At 39.8% G+C, this 25,982-nt stretch overlaps 1 protein-coding gene across 1 annotated transcript in view; it reads left to right on the forward strand.

Annotated features, from left to right (window-relative positions):
* The window catches only part of TMC1 (transmembrane channel like 1), a 146,324-nt gene that overhangs the window by 102,375 nt on the left and 17,967 nt on the right, over window positions 1–25,982 (forward strand). Inside the window, exons 12-16 of the mRNA XM_088019128.1 lie at window positions 2,173–2,352; window positions 2,478–2,639; window positions 9,290–9,418; window positions 20,253–20,320; window positions 25,585–25,824. Coding sequence (XP_087875254.1) covers window positions 2,173–2,352; window positions 2,478–2,639; window positions 9,290–9,418; window positions 20,253–20,320; window positions 25,585–25,824 — 779 coding nt within the window. The remainder of the gene's footprint in view (window positions 1–2,172; window positions 2,353–2,477; window positions 2,640–9,289; window positions 9,419–20,252; window positions 20,321–25,584; window positions 25,825–25,982) is intronic.

The raw sequence follows: 25,982 nt of genomic DNA on the forward strand, positions 1-25,982 counted from the left end.
CCACTGTTGGCAAGTCTGGGATTCTCTCTGTCTCTCCCTAGCAGCCTCACTGCACACTTTCCACCTTCTCCTCCCCTTGCCTTATTTCCTCCCCCTCCAAGAGATAGTCAAATGAGGAAGGCCCGCTCTTTGCTTGCCTGGAATTAAATCGGATTGTGATGCGTCTTCCGGATATGTGCCCACTGAGCAGGTCAGAGGAAGGAAGTCAGATATTGAGAGTAAGGAAATTCAGGTATTTAGAATAAGGAAATCATTATGTGTTGTCACTAGGGCCTGTTCCCTTCCATAAAATGTCCTGGCATACAGTGTGGCATCATTTTAAACTTGGCCATTTTCAAGGTATGTATAGATTGAGGCTGTGGGAAGTGTAGACTGCCCACAATGAAACTTGTGCAGAGCCTCAGAAAGAGATTTCCAAAGAGATTCAGACCAAAGAGGTTCAGAAAGTCCGTATAAGCGTAGAATTTTCTAGAAATATCTTGGACAAAATATAACCCATTTCCAACAAAAAGCTCCAAACGAAAACATTCCAAAGAGATTCAGAAAGTCTGTATAAGCGTAGAATTTTCTAGAAATATCTTGGACAAAATATAACCTATTTACAATGAAAAGCTCCAAATGAAAACATTCCAGGTATTTCAGAAGTGGTAATACTGGAAACGGGAGACCATACATTTAAGAGGCTATAACAGCACAGACATTTCAGAGAAACCTATAAAAAGTCATTAGGTAGAGGGATTTTATTTATTTAAAGCAGAGGAGAACCTCAAAGCATTTATCCAGTCTTTTGCCAAAGTTTCTCCTTATAGTTGTGATAATTGCTATAATAGTCAAAATTACCATGCCACTTTGGTCCAAGGGTTCATATTGATCATATTTTTGTATAAATGAACCAGAGTAGAGGGTGGGGAGTTGATTTTCATTAGGTAGAAGAGTCACTCTATGGAAGGTCTGTTTAACACCATTTTAGGGGACCCTGAGTCCTAAGGGCCAACAAAGGTAGTAATGGGGATTCATGAATAACTTCATACATTTGATGAAACAGAATTTAAATTTACCTTATAAAAGATTGCACAGGATCTGCCAAGTTTTTACCTTAGACTGAAATTATATCGTGCTGATTTTATATTATGCCATGCTGATTTTTATCTCCTCTTGGTCATGCTCATATAATGTTCTTAATAAAAATGGGAAAAACCATACTGACAATTATTTTCTCAATACAGTCTGGTAGTTATAATCATTCAAAACATGGAATCAAGAAATGGCAATAGGAAATGTTTAGTGGTGACAGTTTGAACCAGGTATTTAGGAAAGGCCCTTGCCAGGGCTACCCAAAATCTTTTTTCATTTAAGGAGGCTTTTTCCCCATCACAAAAGTAGTACATGCACTGAATTCTTTTCCCCGATTTAATTTAGCCTAATATTATAATTATAAAGGTGCCAGACAGGAAATATGGACCATACATTTGCTACTTTCCCTATTCTCTTTCCCTCCCTCCCCCCTGCACCCCCCCCCCTACTGGCATTATAAACCAGTTCTTCTTTCCTGGAACTTTCCTACCTTGGCTTTGATAACATCATGACTTGTGTTCTCCTTTTGTTTCTCTGAATATCCTGTTTTCTTTGATAAACCCATTCCTTTTTTTTTTTTTTTTGCCCCAATAGGGTGTATCCCCCAGAATTCAGTATTTAGTCCTGAGCCCATCTCAAGGAGCTCATTTATTCCAACTGATTGGACTAGCCCATATGCTGGTAATTGTCAAATTAGTATTTCCAGTTTGGACCTCATTCCTCAAGCAGATCATTTTCCCTTTCCTTTGGAAATCTTGTTGCAAAGTGTATCACCTTATCAGAATCAGTCAGTTCCCATGTAGAACAATATGTGTTCTTTGGATAGAGAGTGATGTAAGTTACTTCCCTCATTATACTAGGAAACAGACTATTATTACTGGCACGTACATAAGCTCATATCCAAGCACACCTCGAGATGGGGAGTTGAATATTTTCTTTGTTGTCTTATTAAGATCAAATTTTAAAAGTGCATAAGATAATCTTCTTCAGTCTTATAAAAGATGAAGGAAATCTAGCTGAAATCTTGCAAAATCCTGGAAGAAAGCAATTATTTTTTAAATACCATTAACTTAGTTAATTCCTTGTGTCTCCCTGTAGATGAACATGGTCATGTCCCTCCTGGGGATGTTCTGTCCAACACTGTTTGACTTATTTGCTGAATTGGAAGACTACCATCCCCTCATTGCTCTGAAATGGCTCCTGGGACGCATTTTTGCTCTACTTTTAGGCAACTTGTATGTATTTATTCTTGCCTTGATGGATGAGATTAACAACAAGGTAAGTCTTGTATCTGGACTGTTCTTGGCATCAATGTGTTGTTACATTCCCAGTCTCCAGATTGCTGGAAATGCCTCTGAACTCTGTGCTGTCTCCATCTTTGCTTCCATCATTTTGCATCCTAGATTGAAGAGGAGAAGCTGGTGAAGGCCAATATTACCCTCTGGGAAGCCAACATGATCAAGGCCTACAATGCATCACTCACGGGAAATAGCACTGGGCCACCTTTTTTTGTGCACCCTGCAGATGTACCTCGAGGACCCTGCTGGGAAACAATGGTGGGGCAGGTAATGTCACCAACAGAAGTGTGTGACAATAAATGGATTAAAAAAGAGCAGAATCAATTATGTCTTTCATAAGTGTGGCCTATTTTTTTTATTGCTTCATAAAAAATACCAAAGATTTACTGAAGGCTTACTATGGTGCTGGCTATGAATTTCATATGTAGTCTCTCATGCAGTCCTCACTCCATCTATTGAGGTAAATACTACTTTTACACCTTTTTTTTACAGTTGTGTATAAAGAAAGGATATTTTCAAATGGTGTGAGGAGAGGTTCATCTTTTATTTGTGTTATAATAAGGCACTTAGATTTAGATACAGGCTCCAGTGAATATTTAAATGGAACTCTACATATTACTACCAGTTTTCCATTAAAAAAATAGATTCTTTGGGGAGTGCACACTAATACTAATTTCGGCAGTGTCCATTTTTGTCAAATAATTGTCCCTTAAGTGTTAAAGGAAATACTATTTTAGGTTAGTTGTTTTCATGATGATTATGTAAACGGCCCCAGTCCAAGACTACTAGTATTTTACCAGAGAAAAGAGAGAATGTTTCACATGGCTTTCTGTCCAATAAAGGAAACCAAATAAGGAAAAACAACAATAAACTATTTTACATCTCTTATTTCTATACAGATCCAATTTTTATTTTGAAAAGCCTTTAATTTGATCTGATTAGAATTGACATTGCTACTGTGCATTTCATAAACCAATTTTGGACTTGGGTTCATCGATGAGGACCAGATACTTTTAAATATGTCATCATGCATCTGCCTGCCTATTGGACGACATTCAGTCTCAGCAGTAATGTGGTCTTATGGAATTATTTGAATGATTTTTTGCTGTGTACTTATTTTTTATAATCTAAAAGGAAAAATTGAAAGTTAGTGTTAGGCTTATAAAACTGATGCAACGTAAACAAATGTGGATATCATTAGATGCCCTCATGCTCAATTAGATGCTCATCAAACTAAAGCCAATCAACTGATATTTAATTGTGGGGAAAAAAATAAGAACAACGTATGTGATGCTAGACACATGTCCAAAAAGTATGGTATGATTAAGGATTTTGTTTTACTTTATTTTTATGCTTTCAGGGGCCAGATAAGCATCTCCCTTTCCGGTTACATATCATTAAATACTCAATTTTCAGATATGCACATTCCATATATGTTTATAGAACATATTATATGTGAAATAGTAAATGAAATGAAAATAAGTGAAGGCTGCCTTTACTTAGGAGAGAGGTATGGTAGATGGGGTAATGGCCCTTCAAAGATGTCCATGCCTAATCTCTGGAATCCCTCTGACTATGTTACCTTACATGGTAACATGGACTTTGCTGATGGGATTAAGTGAAGGAAAATTATCCTGGATTATGTGGATGGACCTAATGAAATCACAAGTAGGGACAAAAGAGTCAAAGTCAGAAAAAACAGACGTGACAGTGGAACCAGTTGGAGAGATGTGCTTTATAGATGGACAAAGAGGGGCTGTGAGCCCAGGAGCGCTGGCAGTCTCTAGAAGCTGAACAAGGTGGGGACCCAGATTCCTCCCTGATGCCTACACCTTGATTTTAGACTTCTGACCTCCAGAACTGTAAGAAAATAAATTTGTGTTGTTTTAAGCCCTGAAGTTTGTGGTAATTTGTGACAGCAGGTACAGGAGGTGAATGCACAGGAGTACATTGGTTTCTGGGTTTCAAGGGTCCTTCCTTGAAGTGAAGTCTGGTCACGGTGCTTCACACAGCTCTTATCACATCTAGCCTGCTCCTTGAGTCTTCAGCTAAAGTGGAAAGAAATGAAAAATTGGGGAAAAAAGGATTTTTTTTCACAAACTCGGAAAGTTTGAGATGTTCTCTTCTGTATGTCCTAGAATGCAGACTGGCAGGTGGGCTATGACACCTACCCTTTAACAGTCTTGACGGAATGGACTGTCAAGGATAAGATTGAGGCTGCTCACTTCTGGGGAAGAGAAAGTGATTAATTAGGTAGGAATGCCAGTGCAATTGAGCAGGATACTTATGTCTCCAATTATGCAGAAGCTTCTGTGTTGGTCCTACACATACTGGCTTAAAGGAAAAGTCACTTATTTAATTCTTCTTGAGACCTTGCTGCTTGTCTTGTCCTTAAAAAAAAAAAAATCCCATCTTTGGTGCTTCTCCTTGCTTCATCATCTCTCCTTACTTCCCCCTTCTCTTTCACCTTCCTTTCCCTAAGGGGGCATTCAGCGCTTGTGGGAAAGTTTGCAGGAGCTGACCCAGAGGTTGTGGTTCTGAACAGAATGTAGATGAGGGAGGTAGAGTCCTTGCAGACAAGGAGAACACAAGGGACACAAAAACCCTGAGCACTGGAAAGTTTTGTCTTTAAGAGATCAATATCTATATCCATGCACCTAGAAACATTTTGTTTAACCACTTAAAAAAGAAGTGACTCCAGGGGCGCCTGGGTGGTTCAGTCAGTTAAGGGTCTGACTCTTGATTTCAGCTCAGGTCATGATCTCTTGGTGGTGAGATCCAGCCCTGAGTCAGGCTCTGCACTCAGGACCGAGTCTGCTTGAGATTCTCTCTCTCTCACCCTTGGCCCCTCCCCCCACTCATGCACACGTGCTCTCTCTCTCTCTCTCTCTAAAGTAAAATAAATAAAGTCTTTTTAAAAAAAGTGACTCCGGGAGAAACAGTAAAGGCATCTGATTTGCATGTCATCTTGGGGACACACTCCAAACACTCATTCATTGTTCCATAGGAACATTCCTGAAGTTTCCTCTTGTCCTCCCTCTGCTTTGTTTCCTCAAGGGTGATATAAGACTCAAACCTCTCTTTGATCTGAATATAGGATAATTTGGTGGCCTCTTTACCCCTCCAGGGAATCTCAAGATGTAGCTGCTTAGGCAGCAAAGCCACCCTTGGGAGATTGCTATTTAAAGCTATCTACTGAGGTCTGCATTTTGGGGAAAGGGAAAGCAGCCAACAACTGAACAGAACAACAGTGGCTAACATTTATTGAATGCCTATAATATGCCCAGCGCTGTTTCCTTGAATTTTTAAATTACCCTTGGAGATAAGTCATACAACTATCTCTATTTTATAGATGAGGAGGCTGTGACCTGAAAAGCTATAATAATTTGCTCAAGCTCTTAAAGGAAGTCAATGACAGAAGCCCAGATTTAACCCATGCATCCCTGTCCGAAGTGCTGAATTGTCCCTAGAAACATAATCAGCATCAACGCATACTCTCTAAACTCCTGCCATGGGACATGTAGAGTCTGTGGTCCTTTGTGATGCCCCTTGACTGTCGTGTTCCTGTTACCTGCTAATGACTTTTATGTTCACTGATCAAAGCTGCCCAGGCATTTAATAACTAACTGTCACGAGTGGAAAGTTGTGAGGTGTGGGGCGCGGTGCTCCACTGAGGGCCTGTGTGGAGACTGTGCTCCCATCCTGACTAGCACGCTAGGAACTGGGATTGGTGCCCCTGAGGTGGGCTGGGCCACTGTTGGGGGATTCTCTCTTATGAAGCCTTGTGTTCTTCCTATGGTTTGTGAATAAATCTTCTTATGTTTCCATATAATGCTTCATTCAATCCTTTTCTGGTATTTTATATGACAGACCGCTGCTTAGGAAAAAGTAGGATTTCAACCATTGGGATGAGAATGTTGAGGAAGTTGAGGGGGACTTTAAAACCTTACCTTCTGACAAGGTAGTGGAAGCCAAAAAATATTCCTCATTGCCTCCCTCTGGCTGATACTAATTATTAGAATCTGAACTCAAGTTGCCTGGGCAATGAAAAAGAGAATAAGAACAGGAAGAGAAAAGTTATGGCTAGAAATAACTGCAGGAATTTACTATCATTCAACAATTCATTCCATATTTATTGAGTGCAAGCTGAGTGGCAGGCATCGTGTTGGATACTAGAGGTCCAATGGGCACAAAGGTGGGCTAGGTCCCTGCTCTTGTGAAAACTACAATTTCTTGGGGTGGGGGAACAAAGCCATTAATTAAGTCATTATGCAAAATTTGCAAATTTACAATGATAGCCAAGCACTACAAGAATGAAATACATGGAATCTGAGAATTTTTTATGGGGAAGCTTGCCCTTGTCAGTGAGGTGAGTGAAACTTTCCTAAACCAGTGACACTGTAGTGGTGTGTATTCATTGGTATAAACTGAGTCAAGAGGTGAAGTAACAATGACTGAGTGCAGTGAAGACCCATGCAAAGGCCCTGTGGCCTGAGGAAGTATGGAGATTGAGGGTCTGAATGAAAGCCAGTGAGGCTGGAGTGAAGAAGAGGGATGAGCCATACCAGAAGAATATGGGGAGCTAGACAGGAGCCGGACTATACAGAGACTTTCAGATCATGCAGGAACCTCGCACTCTCTTGGCCCATCTTTTACTCCAGCTGTTCTGCATGCAGCTGTTAACCTGACAGCATCTCAACAGCTGTATGCATATTCACTTTATCTTCAAAGTTTCTCTGCTGTCATCAAGTGGAGTGTTAATACCTCATGGGGACATCTTTGACTAATGGGAGTGGTTGTTGGTGGATCAGTATGTCTCTCTTCTGTCACTGGCATGGACAGTTCTGAGGCTTATTCTCTACAGCTTCTAGTCTTCCAGGTGGGGTCCCCAGAAGGATAAGACTCACTTGCCCCAGTAGTGACAGATTTTAGCATGCTCTTGGGCAAAAGCTTTCCTTCCTTCTGTTTCATTCTTCCCAACCTCCATTCCTGTTCTTTGACACCATTTCCCAAAATACACTGCCAGCCTACACGCCCTTGTCACAGGCACTACGGTTGGTAAAAACTAATGCTAAGTTTTTAAATTTGTATTTTTAAGGTTTTACTATAATAATTTTTGCTTGGGTTATGGGTATATTTTAGTTAACTATTATTTATAGCAGATTATATTTACAATAGTCGCGGTTATTTTTTAAGAATAAAGTATGTTAATGTTAAAAGAAATCTGAGATAAATTATATTTCATATGGTACTTGGATGTATCAAGAATCATGGAGGTGCTAAACGATGATCTGGCACTCAGGAAGCATTGCTCTGAAGTATGAGACTGGAAACTAATCTAAAGACAGCTAGTCAAATGCCCTTTGCCCCATGAGAAAATTCTTTCTCACTAGTTATTTTAGAGGGGAGATTATATAGGTAGCTGGAAATAGAAACCGAAAGACGTCAGAAATTATAGAAGAACACTGGTATTTCTGGCAAAATATGTATTATGAGATATCCAGTGTCTTCAGTCTTAGGACATAAATTATTGAGAAGGAAAAGAAAAGGAAGAGCAGAGGAGAACTATCACAACAAACATTTATAATTATGTGTCTATTCTAATATTTATCACTTATTGTCAAAGGGGTTCCACGAGGAAATAGTGAACTTTCCCTCTAATCCACAGCACACATCCTTTTGCACATAAATTTAAGTCCACACCACTGAGGTAACCAGTTTCTAATTTTCCAGAACTTTCTATGCCTATATGTATACATATATGCATATATACATAGGAATTTTTGTTAACAAATGAGTTCATACCACATATCCTATCTTGTAAATTTTTAAGGATCCGTTTCTTATCAGAGCATAGCGTTTTAGAACTTTTTAAAGTTTATTGAGGTGTGATTCATCCACCACACATTCCACCCATTTACAATATACAATTCAGTGGTTTCTAGTGTATGTTCACATAGTTGTGCATCTATAACCACTATTGTACTCTTTTTCTTTCAAGAGCTCATGATATTCCATTGTGTGGACATACTGTTCGTGTGGACATACTGTTCTTTTTCATTAATCTCCTGAGCATATTTGAATTGTTTCCAATTTTTATCTGGAAGAAGTCCTACTTTAATAATCACATGTATAGATCTGTGCACTTGTGTTCATTCTTTCGTGGGACACCTTTCTACAAGTGGATTTCCTTGATCATATTCTACTCACTTTAAAATGTGATGGATTTCCACAAATTTCCCACCAAGTGTTGTTGGGGGTCAACATTCCCCCATCAGTTTATGGTAGTGTTTACTTCACCACACTCACCAATAAGGAGAAGCCTGGATTTTTAAAGATTTATCTTTCTGTGAGGCAACAACACTTTGTTTTAGTTTGCACTTTTGTGTGTGGGGTTTCAATGTTTTTCAACATTTTAATTGACTGCATATTTCCTTCTGTGAATTTCTTATTTGTGCCATTTGCCAGCTTCTTTCCTTATTGGATTGCCCATCTATTGTCAGGCTGATTTATAAACATTTTTAGTATGTTAGAAAAACTAATCCTGTATCACGGATGCTGCCAGTACTTTTCAAAGTTCATCTTTTAACTTCATAAACATTGCCGTTTGCCAGATTAAAGTTTTAAACATATGTGTGGTCAATATATTCCTGGTTTTGTTTCTTGTGTTATGCCTATAAAAGTTTCTCGGTAAGAAGACTTTTGATACAGTGGTTTTGGAAGTGGAGATAATTACCTTTAGATGAATAAAATAAGGGTGAAACATTCTTCACTTGCTAGATATGCCTCACTATTTTTTCACTATTAGTGGCAGTTTCTAAGCTAATACAATGCAGACGCATAACAAACTTGACGCTGACACTAGGGTCATTTGAAGGGAGAGATGCTCGTTTTTAATCTGGATAATATCTCGACAGGAATTTGTGCGGCTGACCGTTTCTGATGTTCTGACCACTTATGTCACAATCCTCACTGGAGACTTTCTCCGGGCATGTTTTGTGAGGTTTTGCAATTATTGCTGGTGCTGGGATTTGGAATATGGATATGTAAGTATGATGCTCATTTTTCCTCTTGTCAGATTGTTCCTTTGTGGTTTATCATTTGCACACACTTTGCCAGAAGAAGAATTTAGGAGTGACCACCTGTTAGATGTTAATAAGTGAAGACCAGTGAGTACAGTTTTAATTCAGAAGGGTGTCAGACTTGAGTGTCATGGTTTATGATATTCTAGTAAAGTGAGCACAGGATGGTTAAAGCAGTGGACCTCAACCTGTCCATGAATATGGTGAACTCAATCTGGGACCCATAGCCAGCCCCCTCCCTATAAAGCTTTCTGACATTTCCAGAAGCTGGATAAGATGGGTAGTATCAACTGCACGTTCTATTGATTCCTTTGAATTCTACTAAACAGACTCCTGGAGAGTTACTGTGCAGTGCAATGGATGATAAGTGGATCTAGTAAATATGGTGCTCGTTTCATAAAGCTCCCAGGCTAATAAGAGCTCAGCAGAGACACAGCAGGGAGCTGTGGAAGTTTCAAGGCAGGCCCAGGGTGCTGATAGGTGTCTGGCCAATGGTGGACCTGAACTCTGGCAAGTTGACATCCTTCCAGCACCACAGCAAGAACCCAGGTTTCTCTGAGCCCCACTGATTGATGTTGACTCCATTCCCAGTTCACCCTCTGCGTGCAGCCCCTGGTCCCCCCCCCACAACCCCCCAAAGTTCAAGGGAGGCAACAGAGCACACACCACTCTGCGGTCTTCCACATTGCCAGGTGACCACGGTCCCTCTTTTGCAACTGTAACAGTCATCTTGGGAACTATGACTGTAGTTGGGTTGTAGTACTGGGTTGACAGTAATCGTGTGCTTAAAATCCTCCAGTGGTTAATAAGTACTTAGAATGAATTCCAAATCTCTTTCTAAGGCCTTCGATATCTTATAGGATCTGTGGTTTTTTTTTTTTTCTCTTTCTTTCTTTCTTTCTTTCTTTCTTTCTTTCTTTCTTTCTTTCTTTCTTTCTTTCTTTTTCTTTCTTTCTTTCTTTCTTTCTTTCTTTCTTTCTTTCTTTCTTTCTTTCTTTCTTTCTTCCTTCCTTCCTTCCTTCCTTCCTTCCTTCCTTCCTTCCTTCCTTCCTTCCTTCCTTCCTTCCTTCCTTCCTTCCTTTCTTTCTTTCTTTCTTTCTTTCTTTCTTTCTTTCTTTCTTTCTTTCTTTCTTTCTTTCTTTCTTTCTTTCTTTCTTTCTTTCTTTCTTTTCTTTCCGAGCTCATCTTCTACCACTTTTGTTCTTGCTTTGTAAAATCCATAAATGGTAGAATTCTTTCTTACGCTCAAACACAAGATGACCCTTGCATTGGCTCTAGCTGTTTTTCCCTGTAGGGGTGCAGATTCCTAGAATTTGGCATGGCTGATGCCTTCTTTATTATTAAGGACTCTGCTAATATGTCACCATCTTCGAGCTCTTCTCTGACCTTCCCATCTAATACAGCCTTCCAGACTCTCTCCTTCAACACCCTCCTTGATTTTCCTCACATGATGTATAACTAGCTGACATTTCCTTTTAAAAACATGCTTATAATCTATCTCCCTCTGTTAGAATGAAAACCCTATGAAAACAGAAGCCTTGACCTCTATACTTGTCACACGGTGGGCATTATCTGCTGACTGTCTGCTTCTGTGTTAAACCTCTACATTCTAGCACCATCCAGGCAACGCCATCTATTGGCGGAATTCTGCCTGCTTCCAGGGAAGTGCTCATGGAGTCCGTCCTGGTTTAGTAATCTCAAGCCAATGACGTTTCTCTCCTCTCTAAGGAAATGGTATCCTTTATTGCCGACCTCTCCCCAGCCCCATGCCCTCTAGTCTCTGGACAAGTCCTATGCTCAGAACAGTTTTCAAGACCCCAGGCTGGATCCTCAGCCTGGCTATCTGACTTGGAGATCATACCTTTGATTAGGTCATCTCTGTCATCCTCGCTGAAAGTGCCCATGGGACGAGCCAAAAGTGGTTAGATAATGCTCTTTGGTGAGCGCCAGTGAGGTAATGCTATGGATCCAGGATGATGTTGCGCTGCTTTCCCATTCCCTGCTATGAGGTATTCAGCTGGCTGGGTTTCATTTCTATTTTCCTTGTCTGATTCAGCTCTTCTGAGGCAGACATAAAAATTGCCATTTCTCTCTGAGGCCCTTGCCTGGCTTATGCTTGCCTTTTATCCCTTACTGCTCTCTTCCTAAGTGCTAGAAAATTTTGCTTCAAATATGAAGTCAATAAAACATGACCTGGATGTATAATAGCTATAATTAAATGACTGTCATTTATTATTTATTGAGTGCTGACAGGGCTCTTGGGTTAGTACAAAGTACAGGGACAAAAAAGACAAGTTCCTGTTTTAGGTCACAGAGAATTTTCTTCCATGTTACTTTTGGAAAGCTCTGCAGAAAGCATCCCAGCATCAAAACAAATTTTAAACAGTAAAGGGTGGGTGGTGGAACTTTGATGCGGATCCTATTATCATTGGCCCATCCGGTAGATAGCTGACACAGCTGAGTGCCTACTAAGTGCAAATCAGTAAGAGCAAAGCTCTGTGCTGGGTGATAAGGGGATACAGAGATGTAAAAATGTCCGCCTAAGGAGAGATTGCAAACTTGGGCTTGCTGCCTAGATTCAGCTTGCTGATATATTTTTCTTTCTTTGCAGAGTGTTTTCGTTTGTTTTTATTTATTTATTTATTTTTTTAATGAGCTCACATTTTAAAACTAGAATTTTTACATTTTACAAAGTAGAGATTTCTTGCTTTTCTTGACATATTGGAAAGGCTGGCAACATTCGATCCATATTCCCATTCGGAAGAAATTGGCTGGAGTGAGAAACCACTGCCCTGTACAGACGGAATATTCGCCCACTAGTTCCTCACACTCCCTACTGCCCTTTAATCCTGCAAGCTCTCTCCTTATCGATACAGAGCACAAAATGTAAATGCCATAGGAGAAACCAATGGCTACATGACTTTGGGGGTGGAGGGAGGGAAGAAAATAGGGAGGGAGGGAGAGGGAGGAAGAAAGACACAGAGAAAGAGAGAGAGAGAGAGGTCAGAAAGGCCAAGACCCAAAGACATGTTGGAGGAAGAAGCACTTGGGCCAGTCTTGGGAAAGGATCAGAATTTCAAAGATCCAGTGGAAGCAAGGATTCTTGGTGGAGGGACCAACATAAGACAGGGCCCAATGGGTATGGGCAAAGTGTGGGCAGGCCTCCATGCAGAAATCTCAGCTGGGGCTGTTCCAGAGCAGAAAAGGCTGATGAGAATGTTTCTCTGATATTCTCCTGGACATCCTAATTGAAAATGTGAGTCCCGGAAATACCTGTCATGAAGTAAAGGAGAACCTGAAATGGGCAGAGAAGATACTTTTAAGATGCCTTTCAGAAATCAAAAAGAAGGGGCGCCTGGATGGCTCAGTCGTTAAGCATCTGCCTTCGGCTCAGGTCATGATCCCGGGGTCCTGGGATCGAGCCCCACATCGGACTCCCTGCTCGGCCGGAAGCCTGCTTCTCCCTCTCCCACTCCCCCTGCTTGTGTTCCTCTCTCACTGTGTCTCTCTCTGTCAAATAAATAAATAAAATCTTTAAAAAAAAAGAAATTAATTAAAAAAAAAAAGAAATCAAAAAGAAGGGGTACCTGGATGGCTCAGTCAGTTAAGTGTCTGCCTTCCAATCCGGTCATGATCCTAGGGTCCTGGGGTCAAGCCCCGCATCCGGCTCTGTGCTCAGCAGGGAGTCTGCTTCTCCCTCTCCCTCTGCCTGCCTGTCTGCCTACTTGTGATCTCTCTCTCTGTGTCAAATAAATAAATAAAATCTTTAAAAAAAAAGAAATCAAAAAGAAAAATGTGTCCATTTCCACCACCAAAAAAAATTTTTTCTGAGTTCCCAAAATAATACTAGCTCATTATAAAAAATCCAGAAAATCCAGTGTAAGTTAAATATGAAAATAAGAATCGCAGGTAATCTCACCATAATGGCATTACTTATTTTGATTATTTGAATCGGATAGTATTAGTGTTTATTTATATGTAAATAAACAAGTACAGTAGATTTTTATATATTATAGATTTTTATAAATATACCCTTTAAAAATTTTTTTATTAAAAAGTATATATTTAATGACTGGTTACCTGCTTTTTTCACCTGTGACCATTTCCCTAGGTTATTCTTTTTTTTAAATAATTGATTTTAGTTTTTAAAGATTTTGTTTATTTGAGAGAGAGAGAAAGAGCAAGAGCAGGGGGAATGACAGAGCGAGAGGGATAAGCAGACTCCTCACCGAGTAGGGAGCCCGATGTGGGGCTTGATCCCAGGACCCTGGGACCATGACCTGAGCCACAGGCAGATGCTTAACCAACGGAGCCACCCAGGTGCCTGGTTAACTGTTCTTTTATGACAGTTTTAAATGACAGTGTGATATTCTATGAATGAATGAACTATAATTTAATTTTTATTGGCTGTCAGTAAAACTTTACCTAATTTTTAATTATTATAATAATTATTGCGGTTACATTTATTTATATTCATGTAGTTAAATATCTTCACAGATAAGTTATAGTGGCATGCACAGATTATTTCCTTATGAGAACTTTCCCTAAGTTGAATTTCTCATTCCTAGAGAACATGCCTTTTTTAAAAAAATCCATTCGCTTTTCTTAACAACAGCTTCTGTAAAAACTGAACTCTGCGGACTCTAGCGTCAGATGTAGCAGTCCACGGAATATTAATGTTGGGTGGAATTTTGACATAATCAATCATGCATCCTTTATTTCACATCTGAAAAATTGGGGGCTCGTGAATTGAAGTGAGTTACCTCAGTTTGTGTAGCCAGTTTGTGTATTTATTTCACAAATAAACAAGGGCAATGAAGTGTCCTTCTGGACACAGCCATTATGTTAAATACGCTGAATTATACACTGGTTGTATCAGAGTACATTACGTTAGAAGTGACCCTGTAGATTTTTCCAGCTGTAAATTTATGGCTAAAGTGTTATCACAACAAACCTATAAAGATGGACTGAGGTGAGGAAATTACTGGCTAGGAGCAGGCTGTTAGACCATGTAATGTAAGTTAATCTTTCCTAAGGCTTCTCCAAGCATAGCAGACAGTTCTCAATGTTTCTGAAGTGTTCACTGACTCATCGGGAATGGAATGGTTTCTCCCAGGAGCGATTTTAACCACCCAGATTCAGCATAACTGCCCTAAAGCCTCTTGTAAACTCTGGGTTTCCTGCTGTAGCTCAACACAGAATGCCTTTACTTTCAGCTTGATTTGTGTTGACAATATCTTTGTCATTTATCAACAAAATAGGTAACAGATACCTAAGAAGAAATAGAATTGAATACATGGCATGGGATTAGAATACGTTCAACCAAATTAAAACCTCAGCATCTTGTTTAAAGTTACATTTTTAAGGTGGTCTTTTTAAAATTTATATAAATGGAAAATATAAGAGATTTCCCTGTGCTCTGATGAAGGGGCTCAAGATTATCCATAAATAAGAGGCATATGACTGCCAGACCATAAGAGTAGGTTCTATATTATATTATATTATATTATATTATATTATATTATATTATATCATATTATATTTTTATGTAGTGTTTATTATAGGTCAGAACTTCTACAATATACATATATTTTTCCATGTATTCATAGCAGCAACGCTCTAAGGTAAATACTATTTTTTCCTACTTTACAGTAAGCTGAGGCTTAGAGAATGTTTAATAATTTGCTCAAAGACATATAGGTGGTCAGTGATGGAGCTATGACTCAAACCCATGTCTAATCGACTTCAAAGCCATCAACCAGATTTCTGTCATGTTGAATTTTCACTGTGATGCTTAACCCTAGAAATTTCAAGAACTCTGTCAAATCATGACTAATTCATGAGCCAATCTGTGGTGTTTGTAACTCAAAGCACCCCAAAATTAGATAGGTCGCTTGCAATAGAATGGAGTTACAGGAGGGGCTGTGATACAGAATTAGAAATAAATGATGTTCTCCAGCTGGGAATAAGATATTACTTAGCAGTGCAGGAAGATGCCAAGCTAAAGGGTCAGTAAGAAGTCTTGAGTAGTCCCTGAAGGATTGACAACTTGGGGAAAGGGACAGCACAGTCTGGATTTGAAGTTCCACTTGAATATTTGTTGGAATCTGCCTGCAGGCAACAAGGGGTGAAGTGCAAAGACCTGAGTCGCTGAATCATCCTAGTGGATGAAGCTAGGATTTGTCCTAGATCAGTGGTTCTCAAATTTGAGGGTAGACCAGAATCCCCTGAAGGCATGTGAAAACAGTGTTTCTGATTCCATCGGAGCTGGGGCAGGTCCCAGATAATTTACTTTTCTAAGTTCCCAGGTGATGATGCGGCTTCTGGCATGGGGACCATGCTTGAGAACCATTCACCCAGAGTGATTTCAGGTGTGGGGAGTGAGATTTGTACATCAGACAGGATGTTGCAATGACAGAATTCTCTCTGAGATATTTCACAATATCCAAAGGTTAATGATCTTTCCCAAATAACAAAACTTGCAGAGAGCGGATGGGTTTTCCTGGGCATTTCAGTCCAACGACAACCTTCTGTCTTCCCTATGGGTAGATGACTGACTTTCACCCACCACAAACAAAGGTCCAGAAATAAAATGAGATAATTTTCAATCCCTTGACTATTAGTAAGTTATTATAGACCTCAGCCTGTATCCAAATGGGATCTTCTTTTGCTGGTGCCTAAAAAGCTTATTAGGGATGAGTGACTCTTAGTGTTATATGCATCCCATTTGAATCATTTCATTTCTCAGTTTTCAAGAAAACCTATTTTTTCCCAAGGCTCATTTACCTTTAAGCTTTTTTTATGTTTTAGAGGCAATTAAGCAAAGGTATTGCAAAATGATTTACCCTTGTATTATTAAAGTATTGCTTTTAAAACTTTAAAATACAATATAGTCTCATATGTTTTTACTAAATCCATCCCTAAAAGAATGAGCATTGAATTTTATTGTGTGTGTGTGTGTGTTTGCTTTCCTACTTCTGTTTTATTTTTAGAGGGAGATTTTCTGAGTTTAACTCATACCGTATTCAATTGCATTTCTAAAGTGTTTACAGAGAAGCAATTCTTTAATAACTGGGTCTAATTTTTCAACCAATTACAGATTTTAGATTAGAAAAGGATCTTAGAAATGATCTAGTTCAGAAGTTGGCAGACTTTCTCTGTAAAAGGCTGGATAGTATCAGTTGCACTTCTGCAGGTGGGATATTATGATATAATAAGAAATATATATTTTGGTCTCCATTACCATCTCCTGGCCAGAGTTCCTAAATCTTTTTATAACTGTCTAAGCAACACAGGTGCTAGGATCATCTTTTGTTCTAATATTTGGTCTTTGACCCTGGTTCCTGATACAGAAGGCCTACATTCCTTGGGTTTTCCTGGGTGATAGGAACATTGCTTATTCTAATGAGGCAGTGCTTGGTGGCTTCTGAATCGCTTCAGGATGGGGGAATGGTCACTAGAAAGAGCAAGACATGATTAGAAGCTTGAAACTTTCAGCCCCATCCCCCCATCCTCCAGGGAGGGGAGCGGGGCTGGAGACTGAGTTAATTATTGATTATGCTTACTGATGAAGTCTCCATAAGACTCCCTGACCTATGGGGTTCACTGAACCAGGTCGCTGAACATGTTGAGGTGCTGGAGGGTGGTGTGCTGGGAGAGGACATGGAAAAGGACCCTTTTCCTCATACCTTGCCCTCTGCATCTCTTGCATCTGTCTATTCCTATCCTGCATTTTTTAAATAAACCAGTAGCCTAGTAAATCAAGTGTTTTCGAGAGTTCTGTGAGCTATTCTAGCAAATTATCAAACCTGAAGAGGGAGTCGTAGGATTCTCTGATGTATAGCCAGTCACTCAGCATAGGTGGCACCCCAAACTTGTGACCGGTGTTTGAAGTGGGGCAGTCTTGTGGGACTGAGTTCTTAACCTGTGGGGTCTGCTCTAACTCTGGACAGTCAGTATCAGAGCTGAGGGAAATGGTAGGGCATCCAGCTTAGGTCCACAGAGAACTGGGGCATTGTTTGGTATGGGGAGTCAGTACATCTGGGTCAGAAGTACTGTGAGTAGAGTATAGAGGACAAGGGGTTTGTGTTCAGTGGGCAATATGGTCTCTGTGCCAACCATTAAACTTTCCTGTTTTAGTGCCAAACAGCCACAGAGACTACCTAAACAAATGAATGCAGCTGTATTCTAACAAATCTTTATTTATAAAAACAGGTGGCAGTCCAGATTTGGCTCATGGACCATAGTGTGACAACCACTGACCTAGTTCATTTCCTCAGTTTATCTGTGACAAGATAAGCAACTGGCCCAGCTCACCCAACCAGAACATGGCAAGGCAAAGTCCAGTACTCAGGTGTGAATCCCTGACAAGTGTCTGGACCAAAAACCTGTTTGGTACACTAGGGATACCCTATACCCATTTTCTGCATTGGGTCCATTTGTGGATCAAAAATTATATTCCTGGGGCGCCTATGTGGCTCAGTTGGTTGAGCGTCTGCCTTCAGCTCAGGGTATGATCCCGGGGTCCTGGGATTGAGTCCTGCATTGGGCTCCCTGCTCAGTGGGGAGTCGGCTTCTTCCTCTCCCTCTCTCCCTCTCTCCCTCTGCCTCCCCCCACCTGTGCTCATGTGTGCTCTTTCTCAAATAAATAAATAAAATCTTTTTAAAAAATTATTTTCCTTCGGCTGCCCCTGCTGCAAACACAATATGAGAACAAGGGTTCCCAGTGTGTCTTTGGTGTTTTTCTAGTCACCTAGTTATAAAAATATCTCAAATGGCTTTTAAGAAGCTTATATGTTTGTGAGGGTAAAGAAAATATACTTCTAAAAGGTTGAATTTTTTTTTAATTTCACATAGATTGGTGGGTTAAATCATGGCACCATTCTAAAGAGGCCAAAGATGAAGGTTTGACTCTTGATCTGACACAGAGACAAGCTGTTCCAAGACCACAGATGGTACAGGCCACCCAGCTGAGCATTTGTCATATGTGTTCTGTGAGCTCACAAGGCTTCAGGGGAAGAGAAGAGGTGGTCCACAGCAAAGCTCTCCCGTGGCGGGAGAAAGACTCCAAATTAACGTTTCTAGAGATTAGAAGCAGTTTACTTTTCTCCACGAGGCACACATTGCTTTCGTTGGTGATTTTAGAACAAAAACTGCCAACCGTACCTCTTCGCATCCTGTGAATGTTAGGCTTCTAGATCATTGGAAAACCAGCAAAACACAACGTATATCATCTAGGTCATCTTTGTCCTGCTTAATATAACAGGGCTATGTATTCTTTCATTATGTATCATCTCATCATTTTATCTTGTTATTGAACCATTCTTGCTGCTCATGCCCTGAATCTGTTACAGGGCACATGACCCTTATCCTTCCCCAGAGTACTGCTATCTTTTGGGAAAATGATGACATTGAGGCCTGACTTCAAGAACTCTTGAGGTAAAGAGTCCAAAAGCTGTGAAGGTTTTATCGGGGTTCCAAACCAGAGAACTGTTCCATCTTCTTACACATATTTTTTTTTTGGGGGGGGAGGGGTCTTGGGTTTGAGAACGGTGACACTCTCAGATCAGCCTCATTGTGTTTGTGTGGGTGTGTTGAGGAGGGAGTAATTACAAGGACCCATATGGTGTGAAGCCACACCTGCAGATGCCAGGATCTGGGACGGGATGAGGGACCTGCCCCTTTTTTGGTCCCTCTTTCATGGTCTTGATGCTCTTCGTCCACATATTTTGCTTTTCTTCTTTTCTCTTGTGACCTACCAGTTAGTCAGTTTCCTGACTGATTGTTGTCTATCTCAATTTAAACAGGAGCCAGTTCCATTGTGGTTGCTAAGTAGCATTACTCCCACTGATAGAAACTTTCCTTCCAGGCTGCCCGATGTGTCACAAGGAAGCCTTTGGACAGGCCACCCTGGGACAGATGCCCACCGGTGCCCCTCTGCCCAAAAAAGACAGGCTCGTGTTGCTGCCCTAAGCGGGATGGTATTACCTAGGAGATAAACACTGGATATTGAGTTGAATAACTTCTCAAACTTGTACTGTATTTCTCTATATTTATTTTATTGTAAAAGAAATTCACATTTTTTTGAAAAATATTTTAAAATATGCAAACGTAAGGAAGAAAACAAAAGTCATATTCCATCGCCTATTTATAACACCTATTAATTTTGTTGGTCATTTTGAAGTCTTTTCCTTATGCGTCATTTCATATTCCATAGATAAAAATAATGACTGTCTAATTTTATATTTTTGTTGTTTAACATCAAGTCATAGTTTTCTCTGTGTATGTAAATATTCTCCAAACAGTGATTGTAATTAGGTGCAATATATATTACAGTATGGATATACTATGTTTACTTAACCAATATTGGACATTTTGGTGGTTTCATCTCTGTTAAAATTTGTCAACATTTAAGATCAATTTGTTAAAACAAATTCCTAGAGGTAGACTTACAGGGTTAAAGAGAATGAGATTTTTTTTTAAGCTTTTAATCTATACGGTCAAAGTTTTCTAAAATATTGCTCCAATTTTCTCTTTCCCCAGCCATGTAAAGAGAACCTGCTGGTCCACATTTTCACAACATTGAATAACTGCTTTAGAAAATGAGCCTTGCTCTGTTAGAAAGCATGCTTTATTGTTTTATTTACCGCTAATTATTTATTATATCGATTACTCTGCTATTGTTGCTGCAAGGAAGCAGTTGAGAGCCTAGCCATACCTATGCAGAAAGTTGAAACACTTGGCTTTCAATTTTCACCAGTTGATATGCTAATCCAGTGAATATCTGTGTCTTCCATAGCCCTCATACACTGAATTTGATATCAGCGGCAATGTCCTCGCTCTGATCTTCAACCAAGGCATGATCTGGTAGGTCAGCTGTTGGACAGTGTATCACTTGTAGAAAAGCCTCAAAGATTGTTATGGCATAAAGCACTGTAGCCTGGTGTCTGAGAAGTCCACAACCTGGGGCTAACTCAACAATTGCCTTTGCAAAGTGGATTGCTAGGAAAAGCTAATATATATGTGTATATATATATAATACGTATGCTATATAATATATAGTATACTATATATTATAGTATATATACTATATATTGTATATATATGTATATATATGTCTTGGAATATATAGAATATATATTTTACATATAATATACACTATATAATACAGTATATATATATTATATATATATTTTTTCATATCTTAACTTTTGGTTCTCAAAGGCATCTGCCTGTTTTGCAGAGAATTCCTTTATCAAATACTGGGAGTCTATTTCTACTTTGTAGATTATTTGAAGGCTTTTTATACTTTTATATCCTCTGACGCCAGGGTCTAACAGTGAAACATTAATGATCCCATAACCGCATGTTACGTATGAAACAAATTAATGTAAGGCCCCTCTGAGAAACTGATTTTATTTTGTCATTATTGAGTATATTTAGAAGACAACTCGTTGCTACTTTTAAAAATAATATTTTACCAAATCCAGTAGTTCATAGAGATGAAACACATGTTTTAGGAAGGTCAAGCTAAAAATACGCTCTTTATTTTGTAACTTGTTTCACAGGCCATTTGCACATCAGAATTATGTCTTTTGATGTACAAAGGGCTGTCATATCTTTTATTAAATGAAAGCATTCTCACTGTCAACCTTGACAGGTTAAGGCGAGCGGATACAGTAGAACTGGTTTGGAGTTTAAAAATTGAATCACAGCATGTGATTCATCTGGGAACCATGTGGTCTTGGAAATCTGTCAGTCTTAACTAAGAACACCCAACCCACAAGCAGTTACAATTGAGCCTCTTTATCCTACCAACACATGCTTAATATTGCACTGTGCCACTGACCACACCATTGTCCTATGTACAAGGACCAGTAACTATACAAGTTTTGCACAAGCTTCATATATTACTTAAATCCTTCAATCATAGCTGGATTGAATTATTAAACCGTTGCAAGACTGGACCTCTCTGCAAATGTTAAAATTATCTTGCTTCAGTAATATAAAGACCATAGCCAAGGGCCCCATCGTCCTGCAATGGGGCCTGTCAAATTCCTGTGCCTCCCTAGGTCAACACATATGAAGGAAAGGCTCTAAAAAGATGATCTTCTCCATTATCACGTATGTTTAAAAATTTAATTCCTGCCCTCTCACTTTCTAAATTTTGCAAGTTATGGCTCATGTGTCCAGAGAGTCATTAAAGACTGCATCTTTCATTCTCCAAGTGGGAGGAAAGTAAGGGTGGCCCCATCTAGGACCACCAGCAGAGAGAGTAAAGGGAGCAGCTTCTATGAGTTCTGGATCTTTCCTTTTCTAGAGGGGATTCTGTGGTCACAGCAGAAAATGGCTAACATGGCATGTGGAACAATGAGAAACCATCACCTTGTATCAGTTTTAAAACTCCCTGGCCCTTACAGCATGCCACAAATCCCTCAGGCCTGGTGACTGTTGTTTGTGCTGACATCTGCTGTGGGTCTGTGTCTTGTTCTTTCCTAGCTCAGACAACAGATTGGCCTAGAAATTCATTTTCATGATCGGAAAAGCTGTTGTAATGGCTGTCCTGATGGGTTTCACTTAGAATTTTGCAGCTCTTTGGTCCACTATTGCTCGTGTTGAGATTCTTAAGTATCTCCAGATCTTCCCCCGTTCTCTCATAGGTGGACCCATTATCGAGATCTCTCCACTGTCACTGCACTGTCCCTTTCTAGGTGTTCATCCTATAGATACTGGTCAAGTCTTGCTTCTTGTTAGTCTGAAGAAGACATTAGAAAGTGATGGTGTTTTTTTTTTTTTTTTTTTGAGTGTACAGAGATAACCATACACTTACCAGAGTTTCAGAAGCAGAAGAACTATTATTTTGACCTTCGGGTCCACCCTTGGTACAGATGGTCTTTTCCAAACTCCCAGGAAGCTAGTGAAGAATGGGGGTGCGGTGTGGTGGGCGAGGTGTGGGGAGTGTGTATTCTAAGTGCAGTAGGGCTCCCCTGCCACAGGGTACTCACACCTGGTAAGCTACTATTTTACAAGGCATGAGGAACCGATGCTTGAATTGCGCCATACAGAAACACAAGAGTATGGGAAGTTTGCACTCAATTCCATTGGTTTGTGACTGGAGACATTCATTTATTGCTTTAGGGGTTTCTAATTAATGGAGGATGGAGGTTATTTACAATGATGCTGTTAAAGTGAAACTTTATAGGTAAAATCCATTTTGTCATGAAGTGGGTGAAATGACCAGTAAACCTTTATATGACACGCTTAATTGAAAAATGGACAGCATTGGGGCGCTGGGTGGCTCAGTTGGTTAAGCGACTGCCTTCGGCTCAGGTCATGATCCTGGAGTCCCAGGATCAAGTCCCACATCGGGCTCCCTGCTCAGCAGGGAGTCTGCTTCTCCCTCTGACCCTCTTCCTTCTCGTGCTCTCAGTCTCTCATTCTCTCTCTCTCAAATAAATAAATAAAATCTTTAAAAAAAATGGACAGCATAGGTTTTTCGATCGTATTTTAAAATGATGAAGGCCCATCCCATCTCTCTCGTAGCAGGGTATAGAGGCAGCAGAGAACATGGTGAGAGAGAAGATGGGTTTGGACGTTGTTCCAACACTGTCTCTTTGTATACCCTTTCGTTAGGGTTGTCACCGTCTGCTACCTCATTTTCTTGGTTGATCAAATGTGAATAATTTACCTGACATGTACCATGTCGCTGGAGTAATAAGGAGAGCTCAATAAAAGAAGCTTTCATTTGCTTTGATCTTCTTGGAAGAAAAGCACTTTATAAGGCTAAGGTATTACAATGATCTTTAACTGACAGATGACGGGCTCAAGTTTGGGGAAGGGACTTAGTGAGCCGAGCTGATTAGTGAGTCATGAGCTAAGACAGGATGAGCATTAAGGTGCAGATATCAGTGTGCTGGGATCTGTTTTTCTAGGTTATGGTTTCTTGAGCCATTTGTTCAATATTTATTTTGAAAATCTGAAATGTATTTATAGAGGCAATACATACATGTATACACGTATATGAATACAGATGAATGATGCAGGTATACATAGAGGTAAAAATATATGTGGCTTTAGGCAAGACTAGGTCTTAAATGATGTACAGAATTGTGTCTGAGGATAAACTAGCTTGTGCAGCAGTTGACCAGAACCCCCAAGTCTTAGTGGCTTCCAAAGGGAAACATTTACTTCTTGTTTTCTCTACATGCCCAGTGTGGGTTGGTAGAGGGCTCTGCTCTTGCAAGTTACTCTCACCGTGGATTCCTAGACTTGCAAAATAGGGTCCATCTGGAACATCACCGGTCAAGGTAGCAGAGAGATGAGAATAGAATCCATACGGGGCTTTTAACGTCTCCATCCAGTAGCAAGACACCTCATTTTAATGACCATTTCGTTGGCCAAAACAAATCACATGGCCAAGCCTGACCTTTAGAAATGAGCAAGTATAACGATTCACAAGCATCTCACATTACTAATATTGGCATTTGAGAATGTAGTATAGCGCTGTGTAGTTCTGGCCCCTAACCTGGGCCTGTCACTCGCTCACTTGCTCACGTTCTTGAGGCTCCGGGATCTCTCTTGCTATCCTGTAACAAAGATACCACGTGTTGTTCCAAAGTCTATCATCTTACTTTTTTTTTAATTCATAAAATGTCTATTTTAGAGCAGTGTTGGGTTCACAGAAAAACTGAGTGGAGAGTACAGAGTGTTCCCATATATCCGCATGCCCCGACATGCACAGCCTCCCCTACTATTGGCTTCCCAAATCACAGTGGTACATGTGTTACAGTTGATGAACCTATGTGGCTAGATCATCACCTGAAGTTCATGCCATTAAAAAAAAAATCATTTAGCTTCCTTCAGAGTCTCTGGTCCATTCAATATGTTAAAATATCATTCAGATCTGTTGCGTGAAATCCTACCAACAAGATGATCTAAATTTTGGCATGATTCCACTTTTAAATGAAATCCTTTATTGCTGGCTTGCATAATTTTAGTTATGGAAATAGCAGAAACTAATTTCTTCATCTAACTCACCCTTGCTGCCTCCCCACCCCATATTATACCAAATTTGCGTTGGATTAGTTAAAATAGCTACTCTACATACTCAGGAAGTATAAAATGCTGACCCTAACTAGAAGTGCTGAGGGTTTTATTACAGCTGGGACAGTTTAAAAGATAAGACTGTGCTTATGCTTCTAAAATAAGTACACATGTATCCTCTTTTTGGCTTTGGACCAATACATTGCTATTAATATGGTTTTATGATGTTAATGGATTTTCTCATCAAAGAAAATTGAAATTTATTTTGTTGAAATAACCAACTAAGCTAGCAAGTAAAAGTGACCTCACCTAAGTGCTTCCTGTTTAAAAGTGGCATTTAAAGAGTTTTTAAAAATCAGATGTGCAAAGCAGTGAATTTCTAGGACAAGCTGAAGTAAGCAAGTAAACAGATTAAATTAAATTAAATTAAATGTATGTGTTGAATTTTCATCTCAAACACATAAAGCTTCTTATAGACTATTGAGAAAACACTACTATTGGGCATAAATACATCAGCTCAGAAACACCTTAATAGCTACATAGCTAATAAAGAATAGCATCAGAAAAAAGATAAGCTTATTTTAATTTTTTCTCTTCCATTAAGCAAAAATTAATTAGCTATGAGAAAAGTAATTAATCCAGATGTGCAGTTTATTTGAATAGAATGAGTGCTTTCAGGGGCACTTATTAAAAAGAAGTTAAATTTCCAGATTTATTAATCAATGATTTGAGTATTAGGGGATTCAAGTTTATCTGAGAAGTAGAAGAGAGAAGTTAATACGTGTGATACATTGTTTTCTCCAGTGTAGTTTAAATTTATTAATGAGAGCAGATACAGTTAGTGAACAGCATAATTGCTATGAGCGAATCACGTAGGCAATTCCTGGATAATGGGGGAGATGATAAAATGTGCACAGAAGATGGAAATTGGCCAGTCAAGTTTATTTATAAAAAAGCGTTTGTGGATTGAAAGTGGCCCTCCATTTTCTGCCTTTAGCAAACAAGCATGATGTGAAATCAGCAGGTGCTGTGTGACTTAGTTATGGAGAGAAGACTGGAATTGAGCAGAACCCTGTTTTTCTTTCCAGGATGGGCTCCTTCTTCGCCCCCAGCCTCCCAGGAATCAATATCCTTCGACTCCACACCTCCATGTACTTCCAGTGCTGGGCCGTGATGTGTTGCAACGTTCCTGAGGCCAGGGTCTTCAAAGCTTCCAGATCGAATAACTTCTACCTGGGCATGCTTCTGCTCATCCTGTTCTTGTCCACCATGCCCGTCCTGTACATGATTGTATCGCTCCCGCCATCTTTTGATTGTGGCCCCTTCAGGTTCTGGCCTTTGAACTTCCACCTGGGTGTCATTTTCTTCCAGGCGTGGAGATAGGAATAGTCACTCCTATGAGTTTTGTGGGTCCCCCTCCCAAACAATGGCGTTTTGGTCTGTAGAAATGTGGTTCTTTGGGCATTCAGTCTCATTAGGTAACATG

This window comes from Eumetopias jubatus, unplaced genomic scaffold (genome assembly GCF_037043125.1).
Source record: "Eumetopias jubatus isolate StellerSeaLion01/CBP00866 unplaced genomic scaffold, mEumJub1_p1.0 scaffold_15, whole genome shotgun sequence".
NCBI classification, from domain to species: Eukaryota; Metazoa; Chordata; class Mammalia; order Carnivora; family Otariidae; genus Eumetopias; species Eumetopias jubatus.